Source organism: Triplophysa dalaica, chromosome 4 (assembly GCF_015846415.1).
Source record: "Triplophysa dalaica isolate WHDGS20190420 chromosome 4, ASM1584641v1, whole genome shotgun sequence".
Taxonomy (NCBI): Eukaryota; Metazoa; Chordata; class Actinopteri; order Cypriniformes; family Nemacheilidae; genus Triplophysa; species Triplophysa dalaica.
The window spans coordinates 13809393-13828546 of NC_079545.1; the positions used below are offsets into that span (position 1 = coordinate 13809393).

Below are 19154 nucleotides of genomic sequence, written 5' to 3' on the forward strand. Positions count from 1 at the left end.
TACTGTAGACCAGGGTTCCTCAAATCTTACCCTGGAGGGCCGGAGCACTGCAGAGTTTAGCTCCAGCCCTGATTCCATAAGATCGTGTTTAAATATCCATGACTGCATACATGTGTTTATTCATAAACTGCCCTGCTAACATCAGTGTGAATGCTGTGAAATATTGTTTGAGTTGTTTGTATTTGGAGTGAGATTTTAGAAAAAGAAAGCATTCATATGGCACACATCAGATACATCAAGCAGTCCTGTTAAAATTGACTGCGCATTCCCATTATCTTGATGCTTACCGTCTCATTAGCTACTACTCTCAACTGCTCAAATCATTTGCACATTTTGCAATTAAAAGTCATCAGGTGTCTATGTTTTGAAACAACTGATATATAAAAAAATGGAAATGGAAATTAACTTTACTGTGATGTGTGTGTGTTCTCAGGAACCCAAAGTGGAAAATTTAGATTCCGGACAACATGGAAAAAGAACTTTTGGAAATGGAGATGCCAGACCTTTCTGCGCTTTATTCAAACAGTAGCTTGCCGTATTCCATCATAAATGGCAGTAACGTCACCAACCTCACCAGCATTATATACTACCCTTACTATCAGCACTCGCTGCCTGTTGCCACTAGCCTGACCCTGGCCTACCTCTTCATCTTCCTGCTTTGCATGGTGGGGAATGCCCTGGTATGTCTGATTGTACTGGAGAACCGACGCATGAGAACAGTCACAAACCTCTTTATCCTCAACCTTGCCGTGAGCGACCTTCTTGTGGGAGTTTTCTGCATTCCGACAACCCTGGTGGACAACCTCATTACAGGTAACACACATCGAAGCTTCTGCCTTGCTGAAAAATTATGTTGAGATGGTAGCATGACTGGATGAAGTTGGCTACTGACCCCGGTCCAGACATGCACATACACAAAATTATGTTCATGCAATAGGTCCTAGAAGAGAGGGCATGTAAGTCCGCTTGTCTTTGATCATTCACAGCAACAGAAGTCATGACCAATTGTCATCAAAACCTTAAAGGTGTCACAAAGTGGCCTTTTTAATTGTTTTATGCAGTTGTATGAGATCTACTTGTGACTTTCCCGTGGCTTTTACATCAAAAACATCAAAATCAATAAGTATTAGGCTATTTTCTAAACGGGTTTTGTGGTTGCCTCGATAAAGCTCTGTTTAAATGGGCGTGCCGCATTGAAGACTTAGAAGTAAATACCCAGTGCTATGATTGGAAAGCAGTTTGCTTAGTAAACATAGCTGGAGCATTTTTTTAATTGGTATGACACGTAACGTTAGGTTACACATTATCAGGACATATCAAGCGATCTCTAACAGAGCAATAGTAATGCATAGTACAAATATGTTTTACTCAAATAAGATTGCTGCGCCATTCCTGTCGGATCTAATATTGACGGCACAGCACTGCTTTTTTCTTTTTCTCTCTCAGCAAAACTAGCATCGACCTCTGTCTTGTTCACGAAGTAATGCACAGTAAAATGGTGCGAAAAAACGCTCTATGTTTTACCCACGTGAGCTGGAACGACTTTAAAAATAAACTTCAACCAAGCACTACCATTACCGAAGGAAGGTTATGCAGCGAATGTGTTCTTCTTCAACCAGGCACAGCACAAAATTTTCCGATCTTTATCGGCATGTTTATTGCTTGCATGTCTATGGTGGGCTGGCTAGAGAAGCAGTCGTTGATATTCTAACATTTACATTTACTCATTTAGCAGATGCTTTTATCCAAAGCGACTTACAGATGAGGGAAACAGTGAAAGCATTTGGAACATCATAAAGACAACAAAAGCAGAAGTGCTATTAAAAACTGGTCTCATATAGCCTACCATATAGCCTACTTCTGTGTAGTTCTTCTTAAACCTATCTATAGGTGCATTCCAGGACCTGGCGTTCGCTGGGCCTAGTGTCAATAAAGTTGTCATTTCAGTAACAAAGGCGTTTCCGTTCTGACACTTACAGGATGTTCGCTTGAATATGATTCTTATATAAGAAACGCTTGGGTTAAAATTGATGTCTTAATGCATCACACCTTTAAATCATAATGCTATAAAGAAGGTGGTTATATGAATAGCTATGTCTGTCTTTTTTTGCTTTGGCTTGCACTTGAGCTTGAAACACACATTTCTTTTACAAGGGTTAAAAGAAAGGAAATTTGCTAGCCCTTATTCTGCATCTCCTTTCCTTTCTATGTAACAACATTTTGTTTCTTGACAACATCTTTAAGCCTGGTTGCCATTTCAAAATTATTTTATAATACCATGCTCCGCATAGCCATTTCTGTCTGTGCAGTAAAAAATATTGATGGTTGTTTACTCTTTGGCTGCCTGAATCACCGTCATATTTACAGTGCATTCTCTATACGACTATTATACATGCTGTTATGTTCCTATCTCTTGAATAAAATAAGACATCTCTTCAATCAACCCTCTCTTATAGCAGAATAAAGAAAGACACATCAGAGTTCTTTTCAAGAGAGCTGCATTTGAGCAGGCGTAATTAAGACCATCCTCGTGAGTAATTTCATGGTGCCGGTGTGTTAATGCAGGTATTTCAATTTTCACAATGGATGTATGTCTGGATTTTGTTCTAGCATTGTCTTTGTGGGGTAAGAAGGCCTTGGCTGGTATTGGGGGGAAGAGTTTCCATTCAAACATTAAACATTTTATACATAAATATTATAGGATTTTAAAAACTCTGGAAAATGAAGGTTTCAAAAATGTGTATGGCTCACAAAGAACATTCACAAGATTGTTATGTTGCAAAAAACTTTTCTTTGCAGGATTTTTTTCTACAGACTAAATAAAAACCATCTTTCTTTCATTTAAATCACTTCGGATTAAAGCGTCTGCTAAATGACAAAATGTAATGTAATGTAAAACCAAGAGAAAACTCTTTCTCTCAACAGGTAGTGGTCTAGCTTTTGTTGAAACCAGTAACTTTGTATTGGCAGTATTGCATTATTGCTCCTGTATCACATATCGCTTATTGCTCCTTAAACTCTTTGTAAGTCGCTTTGGATAAAAGGGTCTCCTAAATGACTAAATGTAAATATAAAATGTTACATCAAGAACTAACTGAAAATGGTGCTTTTATGGCATTACTGCAATGAACCCTTTGAAAACCGTCATACAATCTAAACAATACATCTTTATACATTTAAATAAAAATGATAGTGTATGTTAAAAAAACAAATTCAGAGACCATTCAAAATATTCATTTAATCAGGATTTCTAGATATATTGTGGCCATTGAAATCAATACATCTAGATCATTCAATCAAACCAGTAGGAGTGACAAAGTCATCCATGTGAAAGACTAACAGCATGACAAGACACATGAAAACTGTGATCAAAATATAATTTTTTATGAGATTATCACATAAAAAAATATTTTTTGAACATTTCATAAGTACATTGTATTGCTCAAAAGTGCATTATGAACTTGTTTTCTTTGCAGTATTCGAGATGGGAAATATACAGAGCATCTTTTCTGTTATTTTTACCTGTTTTTATTTTCTGCAAATAAATGCAAATAGAAACAGTTTACAGAATGAAACAAAAATGATAATTTTACCTAAACACATACCTACAAGTAGTAAATTCAACTGTTTTTGAATTTATAAATGGTCTCTTAATTTTTCCCTTGCTGTAGTTATTTCCACAACTGACAAGTCTTACATACTAAACACAACATAACTCCAATTTTGCTGAGCATTTAAGCTACGGTGCTTAAAATACAGGTCTATGGTGCTATGGACATACTGGATATATATAGATACTTCTACCTATAGAACCCAGTGCAGTCTGTACGTCATCAGGCTATAAAGCTTCTCTAAATCAAAGCATTGTGTAGATTCCAAGCCAGTGGGATGTATATTGCAATGGGTACTACAGTATTCACTAACTTTCAAATTAAACTGATATAATAAAGCAACTAGCAATTATTATGATTAATAATCTCTCTTTGTAGTCAGTTGCCTTTATATTAAAGGACAACAAAATAATGTGTGAACAAGTTTTTAACGTGTTGTTTCGTATCCACAGTATTGAACATATAGGCTATGTAATGCTACATGAGTTCCAGAGTCGGTGTCTATGAAGGGCTATTTGAGCTGTATAGATGGGGCTGTGGGGGTTCTTAAGGCAAAAATAACAAAATTGTTTATGATGGACTGCAATAATCCTTTTCTCTCACACTGCCTGCAGTAAGTCCATAGTGAGTCTACAACACAGATCTCTTGATGTGTTTGGAATCACAACTGGGGAGCTGGTGCTGCTCCTCTGGGAAAGCAGAACACAGTAAAGAAAAATATATTGGCCACAGCAGGCTACCACCTTAGAACTGCTGAAAGACCCGAGACCCCTCAGGTGGTCGACCATGCTGGTCTTTCTTCAACTCTCTTTTCAGTCCAGTCTAGATGTCTTTATTTATTATTTAAGCCACCTGCCATGTCAGTCCAGAACGAGCTCGAACTAATCACTCAATCAGCACTTAACTTTTGATTTTATTGCAGGGCTCGTTGGAATGCTTAATTCTGATTGGCCAGTCACGATATTACGATAACACGATAACGATAACAACCTCTCAAAACTGATAACACACAGAAACCCGGATGCAGCAAATCATTTTTACAGGTTTTTGACAAATTAAATATGAATATGTCTTTTAATAACAAGTGAAAAATGTGATAGAAGAAGAACCACCAACCACCCACTGGCCCAATGGCGGAGTCCAAGTGGCACGGCGAAGGCATGTGCATGTTCTGTCTTTCAAGAGCTCTGGGTTGGTACAGTTAACGTTCTTTTAACATTCCAAAAGATAAAAAGGAAAACCTTGTTGAATGATATTATTTGTATTTGATTATTTATGCGTGATAATAATCCGGCAATTTGGGTCATTGCTTGATTATCCCACTTTACTTTAAACTATATTCATCCGATTCTCAAGTGTCGCGGCGGCCGTTTATACGCGGATCTCACGGTCAGCCTAGATTATTACCACCTAACCACAAGCAACAATTATGTCCAGCCAGAGGTCAGGACCACTCCACAGCGATAGATAGACCAATCTTTCCTTCTCTAATGGCAGCTTTATATAATCATTCCTTGGTTTCCCATGTACACTTAACTGGAATAATGTTACTTTAATCAGAGTCTGAGATTTACTCTATTTAGATTGGTCAGACAACCCTTGTATTGTTCTAAACGGAAATTCACAGTAACAGCCTCTAAGATCTAATCACACTTAAACTAATGCCAAGTTGGTAGCCGGATCTCTAAAATTCTCAGCTGATGTGTCTTTCCCACCTAGACAGGATTCTAGTCAGGATTTGCAGTTACAAGGATGTAACGGGATACAATATTATTCTTATACTGAATACATAATATAAGAACGTGTTTATAAATTCAGAATACTGCAGAACAATTTCAAACATGACAATTTATTAGTCAGGTAAATGTTTCTTGCCAATTACAATTCAATTCAGAGAATACGAAAACAAAACATCAAATCCTCAAAGATCAGTCTAAAATGCATAGCTGACAGTAGAAAGAGATGCGATCTGAAAAAACACATTGCTGTGTGTCTGAAGGCTCACACAGCACCATGGGGTTCATTGTAGTAAGAATTCCCCAGAACATTTTGCCAGCTTCCCTTAAATACTCAGACCAAAATACCCTTCCTCCACACAACAACAATTTACATTGTAAAGGACTCTGTCCTGCATCTGATCAGGCCACAAATGGGCATTTGCATGAATACACAACCTCAACAGTGAGCAGAATATCTTTAAAGCCTCAAACCTATGTTAAGATCTGCTCTACTGCTGTGGATATGAGACCATTGTACCAATCGCACTGAGATATTTCAAATGATACCAAATATGCATGTGAAGATTCTTTGTTGATATAAGATATGGTATTTGTCAAATCCAGTTCATGGATGAGCTTTGAATTGCTCTGGGTTCAGTTGGAGAGAAAGAGGAGAGAGGGAGAAGAGAACAGATGTAAGGGTGTGAGTTAGTAATCATCATTCATTGTTGTATGCTGTCTGAGATGGAGATGCAAACCCTGTGATGAGTTCATTGTGTTGGATGAAGTTCTGTGTTTCTCTGTGTGGACACCTTGGCCCCAGCCTTACATGACATTTGAACGTAGTTTATTGGCTTCTCCTCGGGAAAGTACAGCATTCTGTGAAAATGAGTTTATAAAATATTACAAATTACCATTTCATGTCTATTATTTTCTCATATGGACAGTAACCGTGTAATAAGCGGTATAATGTACAAGCAGCCATCTATTATCGTGAAATAAGCCCCTTCAGTGTGATAAAAGACCCTTATTTCTGAGATGACAACAGACTGCCTGTACATTATCCTTTACTTGTCATTTATAAACTCTACATATACCCCAGAGAGAATTTGTTTTATTTGCCAAATGGAGTTGTCCTTTACGTTTCATTAAAGTAGTAGATATATGTTTTATAAAGGTAATTTCTCAGGGGAAATAAAAACAGAAACAAAATTGATGCCATTATATAAACTACATTACATAAACCACATTCACACAGACCGCTGATCCCATAAAATTGGCATAAAACTGCCAGAGTGCATTCAGTGTGAATGCAAACGCATCCCGGATGGATCCGAAAAGTGATTCCGGAAAGGTTTTCAGGTAAACGGGATCAGTCCAGGAAAGTGCCATGTGTAAACAAAGGCAGAAACAATACCGTAAAGGCCGCGTAGGCTAATGATGACAAGCATCTATAATAAATTATTAATAATTTTGCTTTAAAAGCAAATGTAGTTAAGTGAAAGTGACCAATTTGTCAGTTATGGTGACCCATATCCGAGATATACCTCTGCTTTTAACCCATCCAGAGAGTAGTGAACACACGCAGAGCAAGTGGTGAACACACATACACCCAGAGCAGTGGGCAGCTATCGCTAGCAAGTAGGGGTTAGGTGCCTTGCTCAAGGACACCTCAATCGTTACCCGCCTGACCTGAGGATCGAACCGGCAACCTTCTGGTCACGAGTCCAACCCTCTAACCATTAGGCCACGACTGCCCCACGACTAGTTAAGCGAGTAAATTATGTCCGTTAGTTAATAGACAACTTAAAAATACTATTCGTCTCTATCTAAATCACGGACAAATGTAAGAGTCATAATCACCAAACATAAAATCCAATTCGAGAATATTTGTACCATGACTTTTTATTGGAATTAAATGGAATGTTGCCAAAACACTAGCTTTTTTCTACTTCGCAGCTTTCCGTTATATTTTTAATTAAGGTTCTGTAAATTTGTACCGAACAAGCCGGAACAATTTGCTTTTATATATTTAGGCCAATTTCGTTTTGTTTTAAAACTTACGTCTTTGTCATTTGCAAAAAGCAACAAAATATGCTACAGAATAATAACAAAAAAGAGAGATTGTTTAGGCCAATCTTTTTATTATACTAAATAAAGGAAAGCAGTATGACTAATAAAAACTTATAAATTGGGCTATTTATTTTTGCCCTAACCCACCTAAAAACAACGCAAGGAAATATCCTTCACCGTGATCAGCCCAATTTTCACGACTAAAGCAATGCACATAACATTACACTGCAGTATATTTCGTCACGTGTCTTTATGGAATCTTCACGTGAATCAGGATGTGTTTGAAACACACACAGACAGGGGCGCCCGCCAGGAATTTTGGGCCCCATGACAAAAAATCACATTGGGCCCCCTCTGTGCAGCTGTTGTCCCCACATCTCTAGGACCTTACTGTCCGATCAAAGGCTTTACATAACTCTAATTAAAGGCTTTCAACTGTCTTGCTTCTTGTAGTTCAACACTAGTACTCACACAATATTAACTGCTGGTGATTTGCACATGCATGCAAGTCTAGTATGCAGTTAACAATTTGATGCAAATTAAAAGCAACCATAAAAAAATGTGCTGAAGGCGTTCTTTTACAGTCTCAATGTATTTTTATTGTAAAATTTGACAAAATGGAAAATTCTCTTAACAAAATTATTATTAACTATTATCATAATTATTAATGAAAGATTTAAAAAAAGAAAATCGGACAAACTTAAACATTAACATCATCCTCTCAAAACAATGAAAACGGCAGATTTTTTACTTAGCTGCACATATATGCCAACAAGATAATAAAGTTGACTTGAAAAATGGAATTTCCACACCAGGGTTATTCTAGTGCTAAAGGTTTCCATGAACTGATTAAATGGTGATTAAATGTAGGCTAACACTAGTATGTTGCTAGCTATCTTATTTCACTATGGATTAAGCCAACAGGTTAATACCACACACAAACTATAGGCCAGTGGTTCTCAACTCTGGCCCGCCAGATCCATTTTCGGAGTTTATCCCCAACTGTGATATAAAACACCTGAACAAGCTAATCAGCGTCTTTAGAATATATGCGTTCAAATTAATGCGGCGCTGCGCAATCTATCATCATATGACATTTAAGTACCACAAAAGAGATTCAAGTGCAGATTGCGCGGTACGCATTTGAATCACTCTCGCGGTACTTTAATGCGATATGCCAAACAATCTGTGAAGCGCAACAATAAATTGAACGCGTCTGTTCCTGAAGTCACTGATTAGCCTTATCAGGTGTTTTATCAAAGTTGGTGCTTAACTCAGCCCGAAGGAGCGACGTGGGGCCACCCTCCCGTGGATTCACCACCTACAGGAGGGACCGTAAGGGGCCGGTGCAAAGTGGATTGGGTGGTAGTCGAAGGCGGGGGCCTCGACAACCTGATCCCTGGACGCGGAATCTAGCTCTAGGGACATGTAACGTCACCTCTCTGACGGGGAAGGAGCCGGAGCTTGTGCGTGAGGTTCAGAGATTCCGACTAGAGATAGTCGGGATCACCTCTACGCACAGCTTGGGCTCTGGAACCACACTCCTCGAGGGAGGATGGACTCTTTTCCACTCTGGAGTTGCCAAGGGTGAGAGGCGGCGGGCTGGTGTGGGTTTGCTTATAGCCCCCCAGCTCAGCCGCCATGTGTTGGAGTTTACCCCGGTGAACGAGAGGGTCGCTTCCCTGCGCCTCCGGGTCGGGGATAGGTCTCTCACGGTCGTTTGCGCCTATGGGCCAAATGGCAGTGTAGAGTACCCGGCCTTCTTGGAGTCTCTGGGAGGGGTGCTGGAAAGCGCCCCGACTGGGGACTCCGTCGCTCTGCTGGGTGACTTCAACGCCCACGTGGGCAGCGACAGTGACACCTGGAGGGGCGTGATTGGGAGTAACGGCCCCCCTGATCTGAACTCGAGTGGTGTTCTGTTATTGGACTTCTGTGCTAGTTACAGTTTGGCCATAACGAACACCATGTTCAAGCATAAGGGTGTCCATCAGTGCACATGGCACCAGGACACCCTTGGCCGGAGGTCAATGATCGACTTTGTTGTTGTTTCATCTGACCTACGGCCGTATGTCTTGGACACTCGGGTGAAGAGAGGGGCGGAGCTGTCAACCGATCACCACCTGGTGGTGAGTTGGATCCGATGGCGGGGGAGGAAGCTGGACAGACTCGGCAGACCCAAACGTACTATGAGGGTCTGTTGGGAACGTTTGGCCGAATCGCCAGTCAGAGAGATCTTCAACTCCCACCTCCGGCAGAGCTTCGACCAGATCCCGAGGAAGTCTGGAGATATTGAGTCTGAGTGGACCATGTTCTCCACCTCCATTGTCAACGCAGCCACTCGGAGCTGTGGCCGTAAGGTCTCCGGTGCCTGTCGAGGCGGCAATCCCCGAACCCGGTGGTGGACACCGGAAGTAAGGGATGCCGTCAAGCTGAAGAAGGAGTCCTATCGGGCCTGGCTGGCTTATGGGACCCCCGAGGCAGCTGACAGGTACCGACAGGCCAAGTGGACTGCAGCCCGGGTGGTTGGGGAGGCAAAAACTCAGGCCTGGGAGGAGTTCGGCGAGGCCATGGAGAAAGACTATCGGTCGGCCTCGAAGAGATTCTGGCAAACCGTCCGACGCCTCAGGAGGGGGAAGCAATGCCCCACCAACGCTGTTTACAGTGGAGGGGGGCAGCTGTTGACCTCGACCGGGGATATCATCGTGCGGTGGAAGGAATACTTCGAGGATCTCCTCAATCCCGCCGTCACGTCTTCCATTGAGGAAGCAGAGGCCGAGGGCTCAGAGGCGGACTCGCCCATCACCCAGGATGAAGTCACCGAGGTAGTCAAGAAACTCCTCGGTGGCAGGGCACCGGGGGTGGATGAGATCCGTCCCGAGTACCTCAAGTCTCTGGATCTTGTGGGGCTGTCTTGGCTGACACGCCTCTGCAGCATCGCGTGGCGGTCGGGGACAGTGCCCTTGGACTGGCAGACCGGGGTGGTGGTCCCTCTTTTTAAGAAGGGGGACCGGAGGGTGTGCTCCAACTACCGGGGATCACACTTCTCAGCCTCCCGGGGAAAGTCTATGCCAGGGTACTGGAGAGGAGAATCCGGCCGATAGTAGAACCTCGGATTCAGGAGGAACAGTGTGGTTTCCGTCCCGGTCGTGGAACACTTGACCAGCTCTATACCCTCTTCAGGGTGCTGGAGGGTTCATGGGAGTTTGCCCAACCAATCCACATGTGTTTTGTGGATTTGGAGAAGGCATTCGACTGTGTCCCTTGCGGCATCTTGTGGAGGGTGCTCCAGGAGTATGGGATTCGGGACCCTTTGCTAAGGGCCATCCGGTCCCTGTACGACCGGAGCAGGAGCTTGGTTCGCATTGCCGGCAGTAAGTCAGACTTGTTCCCGGTGCATGTTGGACTCCGGCAGGGCTGCCCTTTGTCGCCGGTTCTGTTCATAATTTTTATGGACAGAATTTCTAGGCGCAGCCAGGGGCCGGAGGGCGTCGGGTTTGGGGACCACACGATTGCATCTCTGCTCTTTGCAGATGATGTCATCGTGCTGGCCCCATCAGACCAGGACCTTCAGCATGCACTGGGACGGTTTGCAGCCGAGTGTGAAGCGGCTGGGATGAGAATCAGCACCTCCAAATCTGAGGCCATGTTTCTCAGCCGGAAAAGGGTGGCTTGCTCACTTCAGGTAGGTGGAGAGTTCCTGCCTCAAGTGGAGGAGTTCAAGTATCTGGGGGTCTTGTTCACGAGTGAGGGAAGGATGGAGCGGGAGATTGACAGACGGATCGGTGCAGCTTCTGCAGTAATGCAGTCGCTGTACCGGTCTGTCGTGGTGAAGAAGGAGCTGAGCCGCAAGGCGAAGCTCTCGATTTACCGGTCAATCTACGTTCCTACTCTCACCTATGGTCATGAGCTGTGGGTCATGCCGAAAGGACAAGATCCCGGATACAGGCGGCCGAAATGAGCTTTCTCCGCAGGGTGGCCGGGCGATCCCTTAGAGATAGGGTGAGAAGCACAGTCACTCGGGAGGAGCTCAGAGTAGATCCGCTGCTCCTCCACATCGAGAGGGGCCAGCTGAGGTGGCTCGGGCATCTTTTCCGGATGCCCCCTGGACGCCTTCCCGGTAAGGTGTTCCGGGCATGTCCCACCGGGAGAAGACCCCGGGGAAGACCTAGGACACGCTGGAGGGACTATGTCTCCCGGCTGGCCTTGGAACGCCTCGGTGTCCCCCCGGAAGAGCTGGAGGAAGTGTCTAGGGAGAGGGAAGTCTGGGCATCCCTGCTTAGACTGCTGCCACTGCGACCCGGCCCCGGATAAGCGGTAGAAAATGGATGGATGGATGGATGGATGGTGCTTAACTCGGCAGGAAAGTTTTTCACAAAGAATGGTGGGAAGCCTATAGCAGTGGTTCTCAACTCTTGCCCGCGAGATCCACTGCTATAGGCTTCCCACCATTCTTTGTGAAAAACTGGGTTACAGTTTGACACCCTTTCCTTTGTCTGTCCTATCTCTCTTGTCTCTCTTTACTTTTTTTAAAAACAGATTTTGATTTAACGTTACTAGGCAACATTACGGTTACTTTAGTTCTGGCGCATCTACGGACTGCAACTAAAAACCGTCAGCGAGAGCGCCAAGGCAGGACCAAACCATTTCATGCAGATACAGGGGGATAGTCGGTCAATATGGATTTTATTACTTTTTGGTCAATGGTGATTTTTATCTTTTACTGCCAAACACAAAGAAACCATTAATTGTATTATTATATAAATACAATAAAAATAAATAATGAATGATGATGGTTTGATAATTTTATATTAGTTTTTCATATTTTTGGGGCCCCTGTCATTCATGGGCCCTTGGAATTGTCCTAATTCCCCCCCCTATAAAAGGCGTTCCTGCACACAGATTCCAAAAAATCACTGGCAGTTTGATGAACAGAATGTGTATAATTGTTAACGGTTGATCTGGCTTTGGAAGGAACGAATGAGAATTGTTTAAAAATAATAATAATAACCCTCTATCTTTCTCTCAACAGGTAGTGGTCTAGCTTTTGTTGAAACGATTAACTTTGTATCGGCACCTATTGTATTTTTGCTTCTGTATCACATATCGCTTTTTGCTCCCTGAACTCTCTGTAAGTCGTTTTGGATAAAAGCCTCTTCTTAATGACTAAATGTAAATGTGTGAGGTTATGATTTAAAATGGAAGACTTGGGTTTTCAAGCAGTTGTTGAGACATTTTGCAGACCTCTTGTGAAAAAGCAGGAGACACGTGACAGAACAAAATGAAAAGCATGAAAAAAAGGCTAAATTTCAAACAGTTGGCTAAGTAAATGAGTTTGTTTTCTAGTAATGTTAGCTCTGTTTAATACATTACCATATTCAGATTCTTAATTGTCATTGTATGGATCATACAACAAAATTTCTGGTGTGTCAACATTAGGATTTAAGTTATAAGTACAATGTAGAGAATGAAGAAAACTAGAACAACCATCATTTCATAATACAAATATAAAGTGGCTAAAGATTACAGTAGAAAATTGCAAAAAGAGTGGTCTATTAGGTATATGTAGGTATCAGTTATTGCACATAAAGACATTATTGCACATATGGACATTATTGCACATAAAGACATTATTGCACATATTGGCATGTTTTCAATTCAGAGTTCAGTGTGAAAATGGCTTTGGAGTAGAAACTGTTTAAGAGTCTTGTTGTGTGTGCTCTGATGGATCTGTAGCGTTTTCCGGATGGTAACAGATTGAATAGTTGATGGGTTGGGGGATGTGTGTCTTTTAAGGGTTCTTTGTCTTTTAGAATGTTCTTTGTTTTCCGCAGGCAAAGGGAGGTAAATATGTCCTCCAAGGCAGGAAGCTGTGTGTTGATGATGTACCATGCAGTCTTTATGACTCTCTGTAGGGCCTTTTTATCAGCTGAAGAGCTGACTCCATACCCCACTAGTTTGCCGTGTAAGAGGACATTTTAATGGAACAGCAGTAAAATGACACCATTTTTCAGTTCTATTCTGCACAATTCAACAAATTTTCAAGACAGAAAATGTGAAAGTTGCGGTGGTATGAGTTAAAGGGGTCATATGGCACGAATACGTGTTTTTCTGTGTCTTTGGTGTATTATAAGTCGCCCAAGCATGTATTAGACACATAAAATTGCAAAAATTATAATGGTCGGATCAAAAGATACATTCTATCTAAAAGCGAATGCTCACCCAGACCTGCCTGAAACGCCTCGTGAAACCAAACCCCGGAGAATGTACGTTACTTCGTAATATGATTTGACTAAGACTATCCATATCTAAATGCAAGTAAGGTGGAAGTACTTGTAAATCTCATTGTACATCACCGCAGCCATGCCATGTGTGTTTCGTTGCGAAAAGATGAGACGACTAAAAATGAATGGTTACATTTATTTACAACACTGTTCCAGAAAAGTACAATCCGAATGTTCAAGTTTGTGCAGCACATTTCTTAGACGATTGCTTCTCTAACCTGGAAGAGATCTAGAGCAGCTGTAGATGAATGCTTTGGTTAAAAAGTGGGGCCATTCCAACCATTAAAACTTCGCAAGGACAGTCTGGCGCTGCAGATTTCCAGCCTGTAAGTATATTTTCATTGAAAATTACTTTTTTACGGACTAATGCGAGTGGAGTTTGTTCATGTGTTTGTGATCTGCAAATGCAGACACGTGCGCAACGTGAAAAAAAGTCTGAATAATCAATTATAATGTTCAAACTAGAGGCAACAAATGTCGTGTTTATAATGGGGTTTGTTGTCTTTGTTGAGTCGCGATGAGATGTGGCGTAAGACTGGTTGATCAAGAAGGGCCAAAAGCGCTCGCATAATTTTTTATGTTACCATTCCCTGCTGTAATGCGAGATTGTTTGTTTATATTCTTTATAACGTCGTATATAAAAGGTAAAACGGTTAGCTATAGTTTTTAACTATTTAACTTAATAAAACCTTACCAATCCTTTACATCCTGCTCAAGTCACGCTTGAGAAGTTGATGTTTCGGCTTGATCATCTTTATTTTCCATATCAGATTCGAGCTTGAATTGATATAAGTACAGATGACATTTCATCACCTGTCAGTACAATTGCTTTGGAACCTGATGTTCAAAATATGGTAAGAAGCGTTTCATTTCCGTCACACGTTTGGAGTATTTGACCAATCACTACACACTGGTTAACTGCCCCATCATAGAACACATCGCTTTTCAGAGCGATCAGAGCCATCGGGAGAGAGAGTTGCGTCTTCTTCGTTGACTCCAATGGAGTGTTTTTACAGTTTCAATCGTTCCCTGAAGTTACAAGTAACGCATGGAGCTGCGACTAAACAAACCAACTGAGTTTCCCATTTACCCATAAAGACAAAAGCCATTTAATGAATAAGAAAATTAAAGAAATAAAGCATTTAAAGAGAAAACATAACTTCCTGGAACTATCTGATGGCTCCATGAATCACGTGACACGGGCTCTCAATAGTTCCTGGAAGTTACGCTCCAGCGTTTTGGACTTTCACCATGTTTCAGAGAGGCGGGGCAAAGAGGAGATACAAACATGCACGATGTGTTGAAAATACAGTATTTTTTAACCTTAAATCGTGTATACACATTACATTACATCTAAAACAAACAATAATGTTCATTTTAGCCGTGTCATTTGACCCCTTTAAGGCAACCACATTATCTTGCATTATCGTGCTGTGTTTCTTCTAGAAGCCAAGCCATTTACACCTATGGAAAGTGTTGCTAGGTATCAAGTACTCTATTATGAAAACAGCTTTACCGAATCCTGTCCGCAATTATTATAATGCTGCATTTATTACATTATGGGTTTCCTGTCTCCAAAGGTAAATTAAATTGTTTTCATACAGCATATATATGATGGGCATGTTTGATGGATGTGAAATTGTGATCACTTAGTCATCTGTGATATTAGTGGACATATACTTTAATATTCGAGAAAAACTGCTATGTGCAACTCACTGTAAGGGTACAGAGAGGAATTTGACCTCCTGTTATATTGCAGGTTTAGTTTATGGCTCTGGAATAATGTTAGAGACCCTTTTCTGTGTTCTCTCTCAGCGTCAAATGATTGATCGAACCATGGTTTACCTTTCATAATGTTGTATACTTTATCTTCCACCCAAGGTTGGCCGTTCACAAACACAGTCTGCAAGATGAGTGGGCTGGTGCAGGGTATGTCAGTATCTGCCTCCGTGTTCACGCTGGTGGCCATCGCCGTGGACAGGTTAGTAATGACATCACAGCCGGAAAACTACAGAAACCAGCATAGAAGTGATATTATATAAGTCAAATATATTTTTAAATCAAAGCAGCTGTACAAGAAAAAACTAAAAGAGAATGTATGTTGCACACAGAATAAGATATGTGACCCTGGACCACAAAACCAGTCACAAGCAGCACAGGTATATTTGTAGCAATAGCCAACAATACATTGTATGGGTCAAATTTATTGCTTTTCTTTTACGGAAAAATCGTCAGGATATTTAGAAAAGATCATGTTCCATTAAGATATTCTGTATATGTTCTACTCTAAATTTATCTAATTTATCGTAATTGGATGCTGGAAAATTGCAAACAAAATTGTCCGTAAACACGCCTACAAACTGCCAGGTCTTTGGAAATTACCCACTGAAGTTTGGTATTTATGTAAAGCTAAGCATTTCTTCTTTCGGGTTCATATAGTCTCCACAACGTCATTACACTTGAAAGCCAATAGAGAGCCTTAAAACAAACCTGTTTCTTCTTAGCAACGGCTAGCTAAAGCGCCTCTGATGGAAAACTTTTAAGGCGATGTTATATCTCGGCCAAATATATTCCCATCCTAACAAACCATACATCAATGGAAAGGTTTTGTATTCAGGTTTCAGGTGATGTATAAATCTCAATTTTGGAAAATGTGATCCTGGACCACAAAAACAGTCAAAAGGGTCAATGTAATATAAAAGAGTGAACAGCCATTTAATACTAAAATGAAGCCTGTGCTACAAAATTATCACTGTAAAAAATATTATAAAATTTAATTATTTAAAAATAAGCTTTAACAAGTTTTGTTTCTAAAATAGCAGAATAATTGACCAGATTCTTTTTACGCGATCAGTTAAACGGATCAAGAAATAAAAACCACCTCACTCCATTGACATTGCATATAGTAAAAATACTTGAATTGCTGTACGTTGGTTTTAAATCTCCTGTGTTATTTATGCTGATTCATATCTTACAAATGCACATCACATCACATCACCTCTAATAAAAGACTGGTGTTGCCTGGTAGCATAGAAACATGCTTTTTTCTAAAAGCTGCTTTGAAACAATAGTTGCATGAAAGTGTCTGCAATAAGACAGTAGTATTCAAAGGATGAAAATGATTATAGATTCAGAGAGAGGGTTAATGCACACCATAACTGGAATGCCTGAGAGATCCCTGCTGAGAAGTATTTTCTTCCAATTCCATGCAGGTTCCGCTGCATTGTGTACCCCTTCCAACCCAAACTCACCCTGCTGGTTGCCAAGGTGACCATAGTGATGATCTGGATGCTGGCGGTGGTGATAATGTGTCCCTCGGCCGTGATGTTAACAGTTGAGAGAGTGGAGCATCATTATATGGTGCACAATGAAGATTACAACCACACAAACCCTCTTTTTTCCTGTTTTGAGAATTGGGCCAACCCACAGATGAGAAAGGTCTACACCACAGTCTTGTTCGCGCACATTTACCTTATTCCCCTCACCCTGATCACGCTTATGTACGGGCGAATCGGGATCAAACTCTACACCACATCTGTGATCACGGGGAACGATCAGCACGAAGGCGTCCAGCCTCATGGCTCTCCTCCGAGTCACAGGGCCCAGCACGAGGGCCGTCCCCTCATCTCGCAAAAGAAGATTAAGGTGATAAAGATGCTGGGTATCGTGGCACTCTTGTTCACACTGTCCTGGCTGCCTCTGTGGACCCTGATGCTCCTCACGGACTATGGAGGTCTGGATGATGACAAGTTGGAATTACTGACCGGCTATGTTTTTCCTTTCGCTCATTGGTTGGCGTTCTCAAACTCCAGCGTCAACCCCATCATCTACGGATACTACAATGAGAACTTCAAGAGGGGCTTCCAGGCGGTGTGGAGGACGCATTCATGCTGCTGTGGGATGTCGGATGGGAACGCTATGTGCCGGAAAGCCAACCGAGGAGAGGTACGAGAACCTGCTGTGACTTTTGGCGCGAGGAACAGAGTGTACACCGACGGCGATCTTAAGAACTCGGGAACCCGTCTGGAGATGGACCAGAAGAGAGCCGTGCAGCTTTGTAACTCCGTCTGCACCAATGACACTGTATCCAACGCAGGATCTGGAATAAAAGGAGTTGCAAATCAAAAAGTCTTTCAGATGGAGGAACCAGAGAAAATAAGTCCAGTCAGAGTTGGGAAAAATCAAGCCTGGGACCAGTAGGTGGATTATTGGTGGTATTCATTCTGGTGACTCACTCAGCTTGGGACCCTACTGTATATATCTCTTAAAATCTTAGCTAATTAAGAAAAATTGATGGGGTAGAAAGGTCAGTCCTACCACTTAGCACATTTTGTACCCGAGTTTCATTTTTTCAAACAGTTTCTGTGTCACAGTGAATGAAAATTTGTTCTCTCTTGGAATCTAAATTAACTATTATACATGGCTAAGCAAGACCTATTTTGTTCATGGAAAATGCATATGACAGACATATGATTGGGGGAGATACCCCCATTATCCATGACATGCATTTGAGATATCCAAAATGACAGGCTCATCAGAACCCTTGTCTCTTCTTCATGCACCGGCACTAATTGTTGAATATAATTTTTTTTATAACCCAAAATTTTACATTTATGGAACATATACAACACAAACTCTTTTCTGAACACACATGGCCTATAAATCAAAATGGAAAATCTGTAGGCTCTGGTGTGAATATCTACATTGGAAACGCATTTCCTTGTACTAAATGTCAGATGGATTGAAGTTGTTATCTCGTATCATGTTATCTCATCATTTCTGAGATGAGGTGGCAAATTGTGCAAACCATCTTGAGAATTTGCATTGCACGAATTGTGGTTGTGCACACACGCATATGTGTGTGTGTGATGTGAGTCAAGCTGTGGATCAGTATGTGCTGTGAAATAGCTATTTACGGTACCCTTCAAGAACATAGTCAACACCAAAGCAGTGTGACAGATGCTGACATGTGAAAAACCACTCATGTTGTTTACTATGAAAGCAGCGAATCCGTGTATCATTCGTTCATAGTTTTGTGCGTAAATCTACGGACTCATATTATGACTTTTTTTAAGTGCTGTAAATCTGGCATACAAATAAACCTATGCAACTCGTGCCATATATTTCAAGCATACAATAAATGTAAACATAACGAAATTGCAAGGTTAGGTATTACATTTATGAAATTCTTGTTTTGTAGTCCTGTGTCTGAGCGCACAGCAAATCGAGCCGCGCACAAGGCAGCGCATCCTTTTGGCGTAACAATTATAATCAATTTGAATAAAACACAAGACCTACATTATTAACCTCATATGTGTTTCAATATCTCTGTTCACTCAATAAAAGTTATTGTGTGAACGTTAATGAAGGCATATTCCAAAGTGAAAGCATTATTCTTTCCTTTGTATTTAAAATATTTAATTTAAAACTGATTTAATGATGTATCTTCATTATTTTGTATCTTCTTTAAA

At 41.3% G+C, this 19154-nt stretch overlaps 1 protein-coding gene across 1 annotated transcript; it reads left to right on the forward strand.

The window, feature by feature from the left end:
- Nucleotides 1–467: 467 nt before the first annotated feature.
- Nucleotides 468–17883, forward strand: npffr1l2 (neuropeptide FF receptor 1 like 2). The gene is made up of 3 exons (XM_056746580.1): nucleotides 468–813; nucleotides 15565–15664; nucleotides 16896–17883. The coding sequence occupies exons 1-3, from the start codon at nucleotides 468–470 to the stop codon at nucleotides 17881–17883; spliced, it is 1434 nt and encodes a 477-aa protein (XP_056602558.1).
- The last annotated feature ends 1271 nt before the right edge of the window (nucleotides 17884–19154 follow it).

Coding starts and splice junctions, on each gene's coding strand:
- npffr1l2 (XM_056746580.1), top strand. CDS start 468: ATGGAAAAAGAACTTTTGGAAATGGAGATGCCAGACCTTTCTGCGCTT. Junction 814..15,564: donor GGTGGACAACCTCATTACAG/GTAACACACATC, acceptor CTTCCACCCAAG/GTTGGCCGTTCACAAACACA. Junction 15,665..16,895: donor GTGGCCATCGCCGTGGACAG/GTTAGTAATGAC, acceptor AATTCCATGCAG/GTTCCGCTGCATTGTGTACC.